The following is an 18,896-nucleotide window of genomic DNA, read 5'->3' as shown; positions in this document are numbered from 1 at the left end:
TATTTGAGGTGTGCATCTAGCTTTTCCATCGCTGCCTTTCTAACTCTTTGTCTTCTTCTGGTTTCTTCTTGATTTGCTGACTGAGCCAAGACATAGGAATATTTATTTCAGTGTCTTTGTTATCCACTTTAAAATTATATAAATTATCTGTGGACATTATTTTTTGTCTTAATATTCATTTGCAACTTTCTTTTTCACTTTCTTCTTTAACTTTCTGCAGTAGTCATTTCAGGTGGTTTTTTTAAAAAAAAATAAGTTTAAAAGGTTGATAAAATCAATCCTCATCAAATCTATCAGATCCTCAGATCCACTTTCTCTGTCTGACTCCTTCTGAAATTCTTTGGTGCATTCCAGTCTTTTAATGTTTCAAGTCCCGGCTTAGCCAAGGAAGGCTACTGGGTAACCATGGTCAACTAACACTTCCTCAGCCTTAATAACACTCTTGTCATGTAAGGAAAGAAACAGAAAACTTAAGTTGAATACATTTTGGCAAGTAACTTCTATAATAATTTGGAATCATCTTGTAAACACATAACAACAAATCTGGCTGAAATCCAGTCCCCTATGCATGATTGCTAACCCTACTGTAAGCTGTAATCAATAAGATTGTGCCCAACTCTGTTTCAAACTATATTCTCGTGTGATGTGTTCATACATACGGAGTGGCTGTGCCCTGTGCAACAGAGGCTGGATGGCCATCTGTCAGGGATACTTTGATTGTGCTTTTCTTGCATGGCAAGGAGTTGGACTATATGACCCATGTGTTATCTTCAAACTCTATTCTTATATAATTCTATGATTCAATTTAAACTCAGAGTTCCAGTCCACACTTGGCCAAAATACCCTTGGGAGATTTTGGGCAAGTCACATTTTCTCATCCTAGAGAAGCCAGCGGCAGATCTTTTGTGAACAAATATTGCTAAGAAAATCCTGTGATGGGTTCACTGGAGGTCAGCATAGGATGGAAATTACTTGGAGGAACACAACAGCAACAATAGCTGAAACAAATAAGCAATATAAAAATGGTATATAGTTCACTATTTAAATTGTAACTAAGTTTGAACACACATAACTGAAACAGTGTATTGCTTTCCTGCTTATTCCTTCTGCCTCCATTTCAATCCTCTTCCTCTAATTTCTTGTACAGTGTGTCTAATTTTAGATTATAAACCAATCAAGATAGGGTTTGCTTTCTCATTATCTGTAAAGTGACATGCCTCATTAAGTGAACTGTCAATCTCTGCCATAACCTCACCTTTAAAGACTCTGGTAGCCCAACGGGCTTGCAGTTCTGAAGTGGGCATGATTGAACCAAGGGGCTGGATGAGACCAATAAGTGCCAATGTTGGCTTCTCCAGATGAATAGGAAAAACATGTTTATACAATGGGATACGATTGTCAACCACCTCAATCACTGACTTATCCACAAAGGGGTATGCAACATTGTATCCAGTTGCAAAAATGACAATATCCACATTCTCCTCTATACTCCCATCTTCGAAAATGGCAGAGGTTTCGGTAAATTCCTTGATCGAAGGCTTCACTGTCACAGCTCCGCACAGGATACGGCTTGGAAGATCATCATTGAACACTGGCTCTTTCAACAGTGACCTTTAATGGGGAAAAACAGTTGAGAGATTATAGGTTGGAAGGGGCAATATTTTGTTATTGTTGTTGTCAGTAACATATGTGGGGCAGCTTCACCTACCCAAAGCTGAAGAGGAGGGTGCATCACTATACCTGTGACATTCACACCAGAGAAGACAGCAATAGCAGCAACACACTACCATGTCTGGAAGAAGGCGGTGGAAGACTCATGTCCACACCACTTCGCAGGCATTAAGGAAATAGCTATTAGGGTGGGGTTGGTGCCATATCACAATTGCAATTCTAGGCTACAACAGGAATATAGCATCTAGATCGAGGGAAGTCATAGCCTTATTCTATTTGGACAGACCTCACCTGGAATACTGTGTCCAGTATTAAGCTGGAAAATCTGAAGAGAAGGGTGACCAAAATGATCAAAGGTTTGGAAATCTAGTCCTATGAGGGATGGCTTAGGGAGCTGAGAATGTTTTGCTTAGAGAAAAGAAGTCTAAGAGGGGACATGAAAGTCATTTTTAAATACTTGAAAGGATGTCACAATGAGAAGGAGGCAGGCTTGTTTTCTGCTACTCCAGAGACTAGGACATGGAGCAATGGATTCAAATTGCAGGAAAAGAAATTCATTAGGAAGAACTTCCTGATGGTAAGAGCTGTAGAATATGCTATTTCAGAGTGTGACAGAGTCCCTTTCTCTGGAGGTTTTCAAGCAGAGCCTGGATGACCATCTGTGGGAAGTGCTTCTATTGTGTTTTTCCCCCTGCAGGCCAGAGCATTGGACTGGATGGTCCTTGTAGTCTACTCAAACTCTATAATTCTATGGTATCCTCTTTTTCTTTAGTGGGGTTGATATTACTACAACACCTACAACCCTTCTTGCTTTTTTTTTTTTTTTTTTGCTAGCTAGCAATGCTGCCTTGCACTTCTCAACCCATTCCTGCATTAGGGAGGGGAACTGACTGATATTGGATGACAGAGTAAAGATTAAATGTTGAACTTTAAGAGTAGTAGAAGAAGAAGAATTTTATTTTTCTACCCCACCTCCATCTCCCCAAAGGGACTCGGGGCGGCTTACATGGGGCCAAGCCCAGGGAACATACAATTAAAAGCAGAGCAATAACAAAATGCAATTTAAAAGCATAAAACAAACATAACAATAAAATACAAGCATTAAGCAACAAAAGAACTAATTTGGGGGGGGGGGAGACCAAAATACGGGCTGATTAAAGAGTAATTGGTTCAACAAGATGGATGAAAATTTATAATAGCATAGGAAATATCATTAAAACAGAGAAATCTAACAGGATTAGTTTGACTTACAGTATTCATTGGATTAACCCTGTTATGTCTTGTAATTGTTACTACCAGCCAACACAGGATAAATTAAGCTTCACTAGAGGCAAATAAATGCTCTATATACCTGTTTTTAGGCACCAGGCCATAGTTTTCATGGTCAAACCACTGGTTCATCTTTTTTTCTATCATCCATTGCAAAAGGAACCATGGGACTGAATTCTGAATCATATTCCTGAAGCGTGTGTGAAAGACGGTGTCCCAGGGATAGCCATTGTCATCCACTCGGCTCATCACCCAGGAACCATTTCTGGTGCTGATGAAGACCTGCAGGGCAACAAGAAAAAATTATAAAGAAAGGATGGCCTTGGCCACCCTTCAAATCAATGCTTTGAATCCATTTTACCCATAGTGTACATCATATAGTCTCTTTATTTGCAGAAGCGAAACTAAATGCTTGTGAAACTAAGCCTCGAGGACAAGAGTTCTGGGATTATTTTGAAAATTGCTAACCTTTTTTCTTTTCTTTATTTTTGAAAATCTAGTTTGAGCAATAGTTCTGAACAACTGGGAAATTTATGCATCACAGTGTGAAACTTTTGATTCGAGTGAAGACAATAATAGTTATCTGTCCCATTAAATTCCGAAGATATCTGAGGTTTATGATAGCAACAGTACTAAATTTTGGGGGGGGGGGGGGGGGGGAACAGTCTGGAGTGAACCAAAGAAGATCTAGGTTTGATTTTGACCAAGCCAGATGTATGTTTTGAATTATTTTATAACTTGTTAGCTTCATAAAGCAATTTGTTCTGGAAACATCACAATCAGATTGCGTTACAGATAAAACAAAGATAATTAGGATCCAATAACTGAAACTGTTTCACCAGTAATGAAATTGTTTTCATTATTAGTGAAATTGCTTTCATTTTTGAAGGTTCTACAGCTATTGTAGAAACAATATGAGTGGCAAAGCTTTGCAAAACCAAGGGTGTATCTAGACTGTAGAATTAATCCTGTTTGACTCTGCTTTAACTGCCATGGCTCAATCCTATGGAATCATATGGAGTTGTAGTTTGCTAAGATAACGGCCCTCTTTGGGAAAGAAGGTTAAAGACTTAGTAAAATTACAGCTCCCCTGATTCTATAACATTAAACTATGTCAATTAAAGTGGTGTCAAACTACATCAATTCTGCAGTCTAGATCAGGCTTCCTCAAACTGTAGCCCTCCAGGTGTTTGGGCCTCCAACTCCCAAAACTCCCCACCACTGAACAATCTGGCCAGGACCTCTGGGACTTAAAGGCCCAAACAGAGGACAAGAGAGCTGGAGGGTCAAAATTTGAGGATGTGTGCTCTAGATGCATTCTTAGAGATATCTCTAGATTAAACAGAAACTCAGCCTTTCTGCATTCATATGGTTTATTTATTTTGTGCCAAAAGCATTGCATAAATAAGTTTAATACTAATAAAATAAAGGGATCACAAGCAGCTAAATAGTTTTAGACCAAAAACGAACAACAGTGACTGCATTCTCTGTAGCTTTAAACAGTTCTTCCTCTGTGCATGAGGCAGGGCATTGTGGACAAGCATACAGATGCTGAGTTGTTTGTTCTCAATTAAATGAATGAGAACAAACAACTCATTCATATGGTGATGAAGTGGAATCCAGTGTTAGTAAAAGCGCACTTTGAAATATGTTGAAAATATAACTATACCAGGTCCCCACAAAATGATGTGGAGTGGATTTTACTCATTGTGTACTATCATTTACATTGCAATTGCTAATCTGTGAACGATGGGCACATAAACCAGTTTGTGTTTCATCCCAGTTTATGCCTCATCCTTCTTATTTTCAGAGCATAGGGTCCACTTATTTATTGTATTCTATTACTACCAATTGATACACAATTACTTCTCAATTTCATTTTTATTTCACTTTCAATCCCAGTCTCCCACAGAACACCTTTTTTTACCTTCTTTGCTTTCCGGCAGATCTCTGCAGCAATGTCAGCCGCTGAATTCCCCATTCCAATGATCAAAACCGACTTTCCCACAAATTCTTCTGGACCCTTGTAATTTCGGCTATGGAAATAGTTACCCTTGAACTTTTCAAAACCTGCAGTGAAGCATATCAAGTTGTAATGAGGCAGTGTGTGAATGAATGTCAAATTCTGGATCTGGATTTTGAGCCATTCAAGTTTTAAAATCATGTCCAGAGCATACCTGGCTTAACTATAGAAAAAGGATTACTTTTTCTCATGGAAACTGAGACAACACACATTCAAGCCTCTTAATGATACTTTTAAATTGAAAACTGAGCAATCTGGGAAAAACAGCAATTTTAAATGAAAAAGTTATAAACTGAGTCAAATTTTACTAAACTATAAAACAAATTATATAATGGAAAATATTTTTGTTCCTTTAACATGCTTTGGATTCCAATTCAAAGTGCTAGCTTTGGCCTTTAAAACCCTATACTGATCAGGTCTAAGCTATCTGAAAGATTGTAACCTCCCTTGTGAACCTGCCCAAGCTCTAAGATATGAAGAGGGTGTGCTATTCTCTATGCCACTCCTTCACGGGCAGTTGGACACATGCAGAAGGCTTCCTCTGTGACTACTCTCACACTAGGAACTTCATCACTAGGGAAGTTAGGATGGCACCTTTTCCCTCCCTTTTAGTGGCAATCACCTTTGGTCTGTGCCATCCATTCTGTCAGGGACACAGAGATAGTCCCAATGACCTCAGGAGTCAACAAAGTATGGAGATTTTGTCCATACAATCTCAAAAGACGAGTCACCAGTGCTTGTGTGTATAGAATTATTGTAATCCATTTCTGCAAATGGCAATAAATCAGTTCAGTCATCCTGTTGAAAATTAACATAACACCAAAATATTGTTCCAAAATTTGAAAAAACTCATTTTCCATTATATAATTTGTTTTATAGATTAGTAAAATTTGACTCAGTTTATAACTTTTTCATTTTAAATGGCTGTTTTTCTGTCTGTCCCTCAGTCTGAGAGTAGTAAATAGTACTGAGAACTTGTTTAGCTCCTAACAATCATATGAATGCTTTCCAAAATTTAAACACAAAATGGTTCCTCTATCAAATATATCTGACTGACAGCCATGATTTTATAATGATTTTCAACCGTTATAACATCTTAGCTAATTGTTGGGCATTTGGCACAGCTTTACAAGGATGAAATGAGTTTGCTTTGAAAACAAATCTGTGATTACCCAAATTACTGTTTTCCCATTGCTTGGGGGAAGGTCTATGGTAAAATCCACTTATATAATCCCAAGAAATGTTGAGGGTCTCTATTGTGTGCAACAGTCCTGCTGGTTTGTCTATCCCTCTCGTGATCATGGCACACACAGGAAACATAGACCTTTGCATGCTGTCTATTCTTACTCAGTAAAAACCTTTTTTAGGCCTAGCTTAGTAAAAATATTATCTGTGTGCCATGAAAAATGTGCAACAGGTTTATCTGAAATGCTTGGGGCCAAACCTGCTTTGGAATTCAGATTCCCCCCCCCCCCCCCCCAGATTTTGGAATACCTGTATATATGAACACAATGTGGTATTTTGGATATGGTACACAAGGCAAAACACAAAATGCATGTATGGTTCCTTCAGAACGTATACACGTAGCTTTGAGATTATGTAATGCAATATTTTTAATAATTGTGTGCATGAAACAAAATTTGTGTACAATGAATATTCAGAAAACAATGGTGTCACTACCTGGGACACCTATCTGAACAATGTTTAATCTTGGAGTATTTAGGAATTCAAAATTCCAGATAACTGATGTCCAACCTTTAATTCTTTTGTAAAACTACAGTAAAGGAGTGGGGAAGACATCTCTAAGAAAGTAAGAACCAAAACAGGTATCCAAGAAAAAACATTATCTTATTTTAAAGATATTTTGCTCATTAGCCATCTCCCACATATCTTGTAGCTGTCCAGCATAGGTATTATACATTAAATGTTCAAGAGCTCACTGACACATTATTTATTTTCAGATTTCACATCAATTGCTTTTTTTTCTCTTTCCAAGTGCATCTGTACCCTCGGGAAGCAGGGAATTATCAGAAGGCTATCATAGGGATTATGTCCTATGAAATACTGGCCTGGCTGTAGAAGAATAATTGTGTCTATATTCCATACCCAGAAAGATAAACAGGCAATTGTTCTCTCCCTCCATTCTGGGCAAGACCTCTTGAGAGTCTGTTGTTCTCATTTGCTTCTACAACTAGGCCAATTGGACCCACTCCTAGGGATCCACTCAGGCTGTGGGTTTTCTAAACCTTTGAAGAAACAATAGAAATACATCTTGTTGTATATCTTCACAGGAAAACCATACCACGAAAATCCTCCAGTGGGGTATATGCTTCATTCTGGTGACCTGTGCAGATCATGACAGCATCAAAGATGAAGAATTCCTGTTTTCCATGTTTCTCTGTGACCACAGTCCATTGACCACTGGTTGAGTAATCCTGGCTTTTTTCTATCCTGAGGACTGTGGTCTGTGGTAAAGCAAGATAAAGACACTGTTACCAATCATGTACTATGAAGGCTACTAGAGAAAAGTGCACCGTCATTAACTGGTTTTCAGTAGGAAGAAAAAAAGAGATGGAACAATAAATGGAAACATACAGGAAGATGGCATCACCTGGACTTCATTCAAAACTCTTGCTTATAGCAAGGCAGCTGCAAGGAAAAACACTTTTTAAAAAATACGAGGCAAGTTATAATTTGCAATGGTCAACCAAAGGGATACTTGATCTATTTGTGATACTGCTAAGATGTTACTCTATATGTATTTTCTTGATGTTTTTCCTATATGCAATTATACATTGGGCCCTTGGTATATGTTGGTGTTGGGTAGAGGACCCTCAGTGGATATCAAAGTTTGTAAATGCTCGAATCATAGAATCATAGAATCAAAGAGTTGGAAGAGACCTCATGGGCCATCCAGTCCAACCCCCTGCCAAGAAGCCTGTGTAAGCCGCATCGAATCCTTCAGGAGATGCTAGCGGGGTACAAATAAAGTTTAATAATAATAATAATAATAATATTGCATTCAAATCACCCTGACAGATGGCCATCCAGCCTCTGTTTAAAAGCTTCCAAAGAAGGAGCCTCCACTACACTCTGGGGCAGAGACTTCCACTGCTAAATGGCTCTCACAGTCAGGAAGTTCTTCCTAATGTTCAGATGGAATCTCCTTTCTTGTAGTTTGAAGCTATTGTTCCTTGTCCTAATCTCCATGGAAGCAGTAAACAAGCTTGCTCCCTCCTCCCTGTGGCTTCCTCTCACATATTTATACATGGCTATCATATCTCCTCTCATCCTTCTCTTCTTCAGGCTAAACATGCCCAGCTCCTTAAGCCGCTCCTCATAGGGCTTGTTCTCCAGACCCTTGATTATTTTAGTCATCCTCCTCTGGACACATTCCAGCTTGTCAATATCTCTCTTGAATTGTGGTGCCCCATTATAATAAATAAATAACAATAAACTATATTTATACCCCGCTACCATCTCTTCGAAGGGACTCAGGGCAGCTCACAAAAACACTTCTTTACATACATATATTAAAGTGATGTCCCTTGTACAAAATGGCAAAATCGAGATTTGTTTGGGGATTTTTTTTAAAAAGTTAAAGACATAGATGTTAAACATATGAATACAAAATCCACAGATAGAGTGTTAACTGAATATATTATATATTATTATTATTATATTGTGTTATCTAATTTTGGTTGTTTTTTTCTGGAAAATGATCACTCCTTTAAGGATGGCACTTTTGGGTGCTTGATAAACACTCCTTCAGCATGAAAAGACCTTGCTAAAAAAAGAAATGGATTGGAGACTAAATTTTGACATGTTAGTCTCCTCTGGTCTAAATGTGGACTTACATCAGTCTACAGTAATTTAAACCTCAGATTCTGTCTATTCCAACTTTTCACTTTTGTGTCGACTTGGCATGATGAGAATGCCCCTGGTTCACTATTGAAAAAATGAAACAATGTAATGCTCTGTTTCCTGTTTCTCAAAGTTGCCAAGCATAAGCTTTGGAGTGACTATGTCTGGAATCCCTGATTATTTGAGTTAATAGACATTTTTAAAACCTACAATATTTTACGTGCATCTTTTTTCAAATATTTTTATTAAATATTTCCAAATAAAAGTAAAATAAAATTCATATTAGAAGAGTGAGGGGTGAGGGGAAACGAGAAAGGAAAAGAAAAAAAATTGGGGATTGTGTCTTCTCATTTTATCTCATGATCTTCATATCTTCTTTTCCAGTTCTTCTTCAAGGGAAATTGATCTTGATTTTTTATGGCAGATTGTTTCACATAATTCTTTTCTTAAATTATTTATTATTATTATTATTATTATTATTATTATTATTATTATTTTCCACACTGATATTCACAGTTCTTGGAAATTGTACTAATGTAAGCTGGCACTTAAAGAACACATCTTGAAGCAAAGGTACAGAGAGCCAAGTTATCTTGGAGCCTGCACATACAGTGGAGACTTCAGGTTTAAGCTATTCTGTGTTCATGCATGTGCATGATATGATATGCCAACTCCATGGATTTCATAGACTTTTCTTAGTTAAAGAGTACTCAAGGGTAGTTTTGCCAGCCCCCTTTTCTGAAATACTAGACATTAGTTTTGAATGACAGTTCCCAGAATCCTATGATATGAGGAGGTTGTGGTCCAAAATGGAAAGCTTCCTAGTTTATTGTTTGTTTGTTTTTTGTCGTGACAGGAGCGACCTGAGAAACTGCAAGTCACTTCTGGTGTGAGAGAATTGGCCGTCTGCAAGGACGTTGCCCAGGGGACGCCTGGATGATTTGATATTTTATCATCCTTGTGGGAGGCTTCTCTCATGTCCCCTCATGAGGAGCTGGAACTGATAGAGGGAGCTCATCCGCCTCTCCCTGGATTCGAACCTGCGACCTGTCGGTCTTCAGTCCTGCCGGCACAGGGGTTTAACCCACTGCACCACCGGGGGCTCCACAGTTTATTGTATAAATAGTCCTTTTAATATAAGCTTATATTTGTTTTTCAAGAACACTGCATTTTTTTCTTTTTAACAACAAGCCTGTACGGATGGACCACACCTTGCCCATTGGAATTGGAGCAGAACCATTTTAAATCAACTTACCTTAAATTTGATGTATTTGAGGAGATCAAAGTGCTTCGCATACAGATGCAAATATTGCAGAAACTTGGAATTGTGCAGAAAGTTTGGGAAGTGTTCTGGCATTGGAAAGTCACTGAAGCATGTCATCTCTTTGGAAGTATTGGTGACAACTGAATGATAGATGCTTGCCCTCCCTTCTTCCAGCGTTTCCTAAAGATTATTAACACATAAAAATCCTTCAAGAACTAAGCCACGGGTGATAGTCAGATAGCTCTCTCTGGATGATGTTGGATTGCAACTTCTCCACTATGCTGCCTTGGGCTGCTGAGTTACAGTCCAACAATGTATTGAGGGAAACATGATTTCCATCTCATGCTAAACACATAATCTATAATACTGGGATGATTTATCACACTGGCAATTCAGAATAAACAGAGCATTGTCAGTTTTAGATAAATCGGGGTGTGGCTATGTTTAATATGTGGTTAAAGCTGATGCTGACTCATATGCTCACACTGGTCATCTATTATATACTTCCAAGACATTTATTACCTATGGTGACTCCAAAGAAGATATTTCCACTGCCTACTTTCTGAGGCCGAGAGAGTGTGACTTGACAAAGTCAACCACTGGCAAAGCAGAAATTCGAGAGTCAAAGTCCAGATCTCAAACCACTAAAGCACACTGGCTCTCTGCTCGTACTTGTAATCTTTTTTTTTAAAAAAAAAAAACCTCTCTGGGCTCCCAAAAGAAAACACAAAATTACTTTGACAATTTCTGCTTAAAACTCACTTCAAGGCCAATTTATGTTTGCTAATTGTAATGTGCAAACTACACACCTTTAAAAATACTTTCCTGTAATTAATGTCATATCTAGTTTGGCTTCAATGACCAACTTCATCCAAAAGCAGTTGTGCAATGTGGCTGCTAATCATAGGAGTTATATAACATAGTATCATGCATTTCGTTACCGGTTGCTGGTAATTGATTTCATGTCTTAATTGCAATCATTTGGCCAGCCACTTTGTGACTAGAATGCTGTAATAGACAGATATTCAGTCTGGTCTCGCATAGATCTTATGTTCAAGTGACATATATACTGGGAGGCAAAACACACTAGACCAGTGGGTCTCAACCTGGGGTCACCATATGTTTTTGGCCTTCAACTCCCAGAAATCCTAACAGTTGGTCAACTGGCTGGGATTTCTGGGAGTTGTAGGCCAAAAACATCTGGGAACCCCAGGTTGACATTTTTTGCAGAAGAAAACTCCCGTAAAGTCACATTGAAGTGATAAGGATTTTTACTTCATAATAAGGATTTCTACTTACTGTGAATCTCCAAAGTCCTCCAATCTCATTGCTTTGCTCAAAACAAGTGGGCTCCAGTCCCTCTTCTAGACAGGCTTTGATGGATGTTAGTCCGCTTACGCCAGCACCAACAACTGCTATTCTCTTTGCCATGGCTTCTTACAATAGGAAGAAATCAATACAGTCCTTCAAGAGAACATACGTATGCTTAGTCCACTCTCAACTCCAAGGGCCCATTGCAAAATCTGGTTTAATTTAATAAGATTACAAGGTTATTTAACTTTCCTTATTGCAGAATATTACAAAACATTTAAATCTCTTGATTTGATGATAATAGTGCAAAAGGGTATTTTGATGCAATTCTAGGTTGCATCAATAGGAGTATAGCATCTCGACTACGCATGGACATATTTCAGCCGACCAGGTGTGTTGAAATTGTGGGAGTTGAAGTCCAACACATCTGGAGGGCCAAAATTTGCTTATGTTTGGTCTAGACTGATGGAAGTAATAACACAGATTGAGAATCTTTACACAAAATGCTTGGGAGCAGAAGTGTTTGGATTTCAGATTTGTTTGTTTGTTTTTTGGAATTGAAGTTTTGAAATACCTGGATTTGTATACAGATATATACTGAGATATCAAGGCGATGTGTACCAAATCTAAACAAAAAATCAATTTACACTTAATATACAACATAAGCATATGTGAACAATTGTGGATTTTGGATTTCCAGATAAACAATGCTCAACCTAGATATTGTCGATGGCTTTCACAGCTGGATTCCTAATGCTTAACCTGTACCAGTCTATTCTTCTTTCATCAGGTGACACCTGGAATACTGTGTCCAGATCCAGGCAACACAATTCAAGAATATTGATAAATTGGATCATGTGCAGAGAAGAGTGACCAGAACGAGAAACAGCCTGAAAGCCATACCCTATAAGGAGCAACTTAGGGAGCTGGGTATATTTAGCCTAGAGAAGAGAAGGAAAATAGGTCACAAGATAGCCATGTTTAAATATGTGAAAGGGAGTAACGTTGTTATCTGCTACTCCAGAGACACTGACATGGAACAACAGATTGCATCTTCCTGCTATGCAGGAACAGACAATCAAAACACCAGGTTGTTGTGAGTTTTCCAGGCTGTTTGGCCATGTTCCAGAAGCATTCTCTCCTGATGTATCACCTGCATCTATGGCATGCATCCTCACAACCTCAGAGGATGCCTGCCATAGATGCAGGCAAAACGTCGGGAGAGAATGCTTCTGGAACATGACCATACAGCCTGGAAAACAAAGAACAACCCAGTGATTGTATTGTTGAAGGCTTTCATGGCCAGAATCACTGGGCAGTTGTAGGTTTTTTCAGGCTATAGGGCCATGTTCTAGAGGCCAGTGATTCCAGCCATGAAAGCCTTTGACAATAAATCAAAACACCCCTAACAGATGATCATCTGGCCTCTGCTTAAAAGCCTCCAGAAAAGAAGACTCCAAAGCAAGTATATTCTACTGTTGAACAGCTCAAATTTTCAGGAAATTCTTCCTCATGTCTAGGCAGAATCACTTTTCCTAAAATTTTAATCCATTGCTCCATGCTCTAGTCTCCAAAGTAGCAGAAAACAAGCTCTTCAATATGACATATACAAAAGTACACAAAGTGTACAGAAATAAACATCTTCCAATTTACAGTAAGTTTTGGTTTGTTTCATTTTTTTTTATTTTGCAGTTTATTGTTATTTATATTTTGAATTAGATCTCTATGAAGCCATTAAAATCTAAAGGTCTTGATCTGGTCCTGTGTTTGAATGTCTGCAGCCATTGACAAGTGTGGGGAAAGAGTAGTATGTGTGAATTTTAAAGCTTACTTTGTGATACTGGAAAAATCTGTGTGAGAACCGTTGCTTGGTATTCCGATTACAAGGAAATTTAACATCCTAGAGGTGGGCCAAATGAAGAGATTTACTTTAATTGGTTTGAGAAGGTATAAACATATATTGGATTATGCTTCTTTCCAATCTTTTTTAAACCTTGTATTTCTGTGGGTCAGATGGTAGTTAACAGAGTATATATGTACACAAACAAACTCCTATTAGGTCTCTATAGTCACCTATGGAGCCACTGCCAAGACCCTACACTTGGAATGAAATCATGCTCAGCCATGAGTGACAATCAAACTTGTAAAATGCACAGAGACAGGAGGATGATACATGGCTCAACAACAGTCCATGTGAAAAAGATCTTGGAGTCTTAGTGGACAACAAATTGAACAGGAGCCAACAGTGTGATGCCAATGGGATTTTGGGCTGTATCAAAAGGAGTATAATGTCAAAATCACGGGAAGTCATGGTGCCTCTCTATCCTGCTTTGGTTGGACCTCACCTGGAATACTGTGACCAATTGTGGACACCACAATTTAGAAGAGATATTGACAAGCTCAAAGGTGTCCAGATGATGGCAACTAAAACAGTCAAAGGTCTGGAGATCATTAATCCCTATGAGGAGCAACTTAAAGAGCTGGATATTTTTAGCCTGTAGAAGAGAAGGTTGAAAGGAGACATGATTGACATAGTTAAATATTTGAAAGGCTCTCCTAAGGACTCCTCCCTATAACAAGTGTGTTTTCTGCTGCCCTGAAGGCTAGGACTTAATGGAGCAATGGGTTTAAATGACAGGAAAGGAGATTCCACTTGAACATTAGGAAGAACTTCCTGACCATAAGAGCTGTTCAGTAGTGGAACTCTGCCTCAAAGTGTGGTGTTTTGCTTTAAAACAGAGAATAGATGGTCATCTGTTAGGGGCACGTTGATTGACTTGCATATCAGGGGGTTGGATTAGATTACCCATGTGGTCTCTTTCAACTATATGATTCTATTTAGGGGAAAGTTCTAGCAAAGGTCTAGGCCAGCATCGGTTTCTCCCTCAAATTTCTGAAGTGCGGGTACTCATGGAAATATCTTTGGTACCCATATTCACTATAATAAAATTCCTGATAATATTTCATATTATCTTAGGTGGTGGCATGTCAACGCCTGCCAAAACATAAAGTATCAAATAAACACTGGGCTATTAAAATACTGACGGCTCTGGATTGCTAGTCAGAATCTGGCGCACTGAGATATGTACTGGCAGGGAATTCCACAGACCTGAAGCTCTGAGTCTCCATCCAGTCACTGAACACAGTTGGACATAATTGTAGGCAAAGGGTTTTTTTCTGTTGACTCCAACAGTTCACACGCAAACTTACCCCCTGGACAACAAAACCTCCCTCTTACAAGCTTTGGGTGGCAAGTCTGTGCTTGCTTTTGATAATCTCTCAAACACAAACAAACTAAAATAGTTAGTAATGACAGACTGCACACTGATAAAACATAGTGACTGCACCATATAACAAACCCAGATGCCAATTCTTTTCCTCATATTTTGTCTGGTAGGATTATTATATAACCTACGAAGGTCCCTCAAATTCCTGAGGTGCAGCGAAAGAACTCACTGATTTACTCCCCTACAACAATCTTAACAAGTTACCCCTTGTTTTCTTATCACAGCGAAGAAATTATGGGATAGACATTAATCCCAGAAAAGTGGGACTGGGGTGGGTGAGTGGGTAAGGTAACCAGAACAAACAAGGAGCAAATCAAATTCATAAACATACGTACTTTATGCAACCATAGATATCACATGCTGGGAGTTGATTCTGTTTAGTGATTCCTACAGTATGTTAAACTGAACCTTTGAAAGCAACAGAATAGCAACACTTGGAATATACTCGAAAGCTACATTACTTTGGCTAGCAAAAGGTGAATATTCACTACCTATAACACAAAAAACTTCACTTAAACTTATTGGTATAAGCAGGGATCAGCAGGTTTCATTATGTTGACCTGTGGGCCAAACTGAACCTGCCCTGTCACATTATGTGGTTCTCCAGATGCTGGACTACAGCTTCCGTATTCCTCATCATTATATATCAGAACTAGAGCTGATGGAAATGGTGATACAGTTTGCAGTTTGTTCTGTTCAGTCAGGATATTGGAGTTTGGATTTAGATACAAGGCTTTTGAAGAAACACTCTTTGACCTATCCTCATCCTCAGGGCCACAAGTGCTGTTGGGCTGCAATGTCCATTATCCCCAGTCTGCATGGCGGATAACCAAAAGTGATGGGAGTTGTCATTCAATAACATCCAGGGCTCCAAACTGGGTAAAAAACTAAAGAGTGTGGACCACTTTCTTAAAAAAAATAGCTGGCCCCTCTGTATTGACTGACTTTCCAACCATGAATTCAACAGCTCTTTGAAGGCAACCATAAGGCTGATGTGGCCCTCAATGAAAATGCATGTGTTAGATGTCACTACTAAATATAAAACTAGATCCATGCATCATGGCTATAGAATTTCTTATTTAAAAGAGTTTTCATAGTTTGATTTTACTTCTCAGTGTGCATGTAAATATATTGAGAAATAGAATAGAATAGTTTTATTGTCATTGTGCTATTGCAAACCGAAATTCAATGCACACACCACAACACAACACACCTCTCCCTGCACTCGCAACCACCACCACAGCCCCCAATGCCACATCAATGAGAAACCATTGAGTTTAATATAGTTACAGCTCTAGGATAAAAGCTAGCCAAAACAGAGCATCTGGAATGTGACCTCCAAACTGGAAAAACAATTCAAATTAATGGACAAGCACTAAAGAAGTCCACTAAATTTAAATACCTAAGGTCACTGGTCTCCATAGATGCCAGAAGTGTGATCATGAATAAGTGCAGCTTGGTTGAAATGGTAGCAAAATACTGGCATTCTGTGTGACCAAAAATGGGAGAACAACTCAAGTCTAAGATCTACACTACAGCTGTTTGCCCAGCAGACCTCTACTGGGAAGAGTGCTGGCCAGCAACAAAGAAACACTAACAAGCCCTTCACACAATGGAAATGAAAAGGCTGAGATGGACACTTGGCTTGACACTTCTTGACTATATGCCAAATGATGACATCTGTCAAAGACGAAGAATAAAAGCGATAAGCAAGAAAATGCAGGAAGCAAGACTACGGTGGTATGGCCATGCCATGAGAAGAGAACCAACATCAGTAACACAAACAGCACTACATTTATAGATTGCAAGACGGTGAACACGTGGACGGCCAAAGAAAACATGGATGGACACCATCAATGAAGACATGCCAACCTGAGACCTGAGGATGCTCAAAACAAAGCCCTGTGGAAACGACAGTCACAATGCTTTGTCGAAGGCTTTCATGGCTGGAATCACTGGGTTGTTGTAGGTTTTTCGGGCTATATAGTCATGTTCTAGAAGCATTCTCTACTGATGTTTCAACCTCACAACCTCTGAGCATGCTTGCCACAGATGCAGGCAAAACATCAGGAGAGAATGCTTCTAGAACATGGCCATATAGCCCGAAAAACGTATAACAACCCAGTCACAATGCTAACCCCTCCATTGGGAAATCAGCTTTGAAAGAAGAAGAAAAAAGTTATTGTGGCAAACACTGATGTAAGCATAACTTTGTTTTCTATTTCTCATAAACTAATTAGCAAAGTTGTTGGAAATGACAACCTTCTTCAAGCCTTCTCTAGTAATGTTTATCCATTGCTTACTGTTTGCATATATGTTCTGGTATGCTATGAAGCTTCCTTTTCTCTGTGGTTCCTGAGAAGTTAAAAAGGGGGCTGCAGAGCACATCCTCTCTCTCTTTCTCTCTCTCTCTCTCTCTCTCCTTTTTGACTATGTTACCTGTTGATAGCTGTTTTGTTATAAGAGAGATGTCCTGGCCGGATGGCACAAAGAATTATCTCAAACATTTCTGAAACTGGACTGATAGGTTTTGTACCTGTTTATATGCTGAGCACATGAAGGTTGAGTAAACCAAATATGTTATTTTTATCACAGTCTATTTCACTTTTGTTTCTTGAGTACATGATATAAAACAAGTTGTTTTATGGGAAAGTATATATTTTGGGCACTGAAAAAACATGTTTAAAGCTGCTGTTTTTATGCATTGGCAAATCTCTGTTTTCTTAACGGATCTGAGATAACAGGTTATTCAGTCTAACAACTAAAACCATTGCCCTGCACAATTATTATATCTAGAAGTATACTACAAGAGAAGATTTTACTCTAAAGGGTTTTTGGCTATTCTCTAAAAAGCATTTTCCAAAAGGTTATGAATGCCATTTTCCAAAAAAGGCAACAGAAAAAGAGCAAAAAGAATACAAAAACCAGTAAAAGAGACAACCTTCAAAGGGTCCTTCCACACAATCAGAATATCAAGGCAGATAATCCCACGATATCTGCTTTGAACTGGGTTATCAGAGTCCACACTGACATATTTTCTGGTGATAGTATGATTGCTGGGTTATGCACATTCCGCAACGGTGGTTGTGAATAAGGGAAGAGATCCTATGGTCCAGAGAGAAAAGAGGGGAGGGTTAGGATAAGGGTAGGGTAAGGGTTAGGGTTAGGATTAGGGTTAGGGTTAGGATTACAGTTAGCAGTTAGGCTTAGGGTAAGGGTAAGGTTTAGGGTTACCATTAGGGTTAGGATTTGGGTTAGGGTAAGGTTTAGGGTTAGAGTTATGATTAGGGTTAGGATTACGGTTAGCTGTTAGACTTAGGGTTAGGGTAAGGTTTAGGGTTAGGGTTAGGATTTGGGTTAAGGGTAGGGTAAGGCTTAGGGTTATAATTAGGATTACGGTTAGCGGTTGAGCTTAGGGTTAGGGTAAGGTTTAGGATAAGGTTTAGGGTTAGGATTAGGGTTAGGGTATTGTTTAGGATTAGGATTAGGGTTATGGTAAGGTTTAAGGATTAGGATTAGGGTAAGGTTTAGGGCTAGTATTTGGGGTAGGGTAAAGGTTATGGTTAAGATTAGGGTTACGATTAGGGTTAGGATTACGTTTAGTTGTTGGGCTTAGTGTTAGGGTAAGGTTTAGGCTTAATGTTTGGGGTAGGGTAAGGGTTAGGGTTAGGATTAGGGTTACGATTAGGGTTAGGATTACATTTAGCGGTTAGGGTTAGGGTAAGGTTTAGGGTTAGTATTTGGGGTAGGGTAAGGGTTAGGGTTAAGATTAGGGTTAGGATTACATTTAGCGGTTAGGCTTAGGGTTAGGTTTAGGGTTAGTATTTGGGGTAGGGTAAGGGTTAGGGTTAAGATTAGGGTTAGGATTATGGCTAGCAGTTAGGCTTAGGGTTAGGGTAAGGTTTAGGTTAAGGTTAGGGTTCGGATAAGGGTTAGGATTTAACCATTAAAGAACTCTTACATTCCTTCTATAATATCTGTGTTCTGTTCTGCCTTGCGCAAACAGCGCTCTCAAAGGAACAAAGCAGAAACAGCATAATGCTTGGAGCTTCCGGACCCAGCTTTCATACTATTACCTATTTTCCAGTTCAAAGCAGAAAATGTGGGACTTTATTCAGCTGTGTGGAGCATGGCATGCCTTGAGCTCTGTAATGTATTGGCTGACAGGGCAACAGTTGTGTAAGCCACACAGCTGCTGCTAAAAGAC

General features: G+C 38.9%; 1 protein-coding gene across 7 annotated transcripts in view; it reads right to left on the bottom strand.

Annotated features, from left to right (window-relative positions):
* The window catches only part of LOC132774327 (dimethylaniline monooxygenase [N-oxide-forming] 2-like), a 34,576-nt gene that overhangs the window by 14,997 nt on the left and 683 nt on the right, over nucleotides 1–18,896 (bottom strand). For 6 of the 7 annotated variants that reach the window (XR_010909839.1, XR_010909840.1, XM_067467665.1 and 3 more), the window contains exons 2-7: nucleotides 11,391–11,555; nucleotides 10,083–10,271; nucleotides 7,266–7,428; nucleotides 4,868–5,010; nucleotides 3,023–3,222; nucleotides 1,256–1,611 (exon numbers count right to left, since the gene is read on the bottom strand). Coding sequence is in view for 5 of the 7 variants with exons in the window: in XM_067467665.1 (XP_067323766.1) it covers nucleotides 1,256–1,611; nucleotides 3,023–3,222; nucleotides 4,868–5,010; nucleotides 7,266–7,428; nucleotides 10,083–10,271; nucleotides 11,391–11,522 (1,183 nt within the window). In the remaining 2 variants the exon portion in view is untranslated. Of the gene's footprint in view, nucleotides 1–1,255; nucleotides 1,612–3,022; nucleotides 3,223–4,867; nucleotides 5,011–7,265; nucleotides 7,429–10,082; nucleotides 10,272–11,390; nucleotides 11,615–18,896 lie in introns of all 7 variants that reach the window. The other variant, XM_067467663.1, reaches the window with a different exon arrangement.

The sequence above is a fragment of the Anolis sagrei genome, chromosome 4, assembly GCF_037176765.1.
Source record: "Anolis sagrei isolate rAnoSag1 chromosome 4, rAnoSag1.mat, whole genome shotgun sequence".
Lineage (NCBI taxonomy): Eukaryota > Metazoa > Chordata > Lepidosauria > Squamata > Dactyloidae > Anolis > Anolis sagrei.
This window is presented reverse-complemented; position numbering and strand designations above follow the sequence as displayed.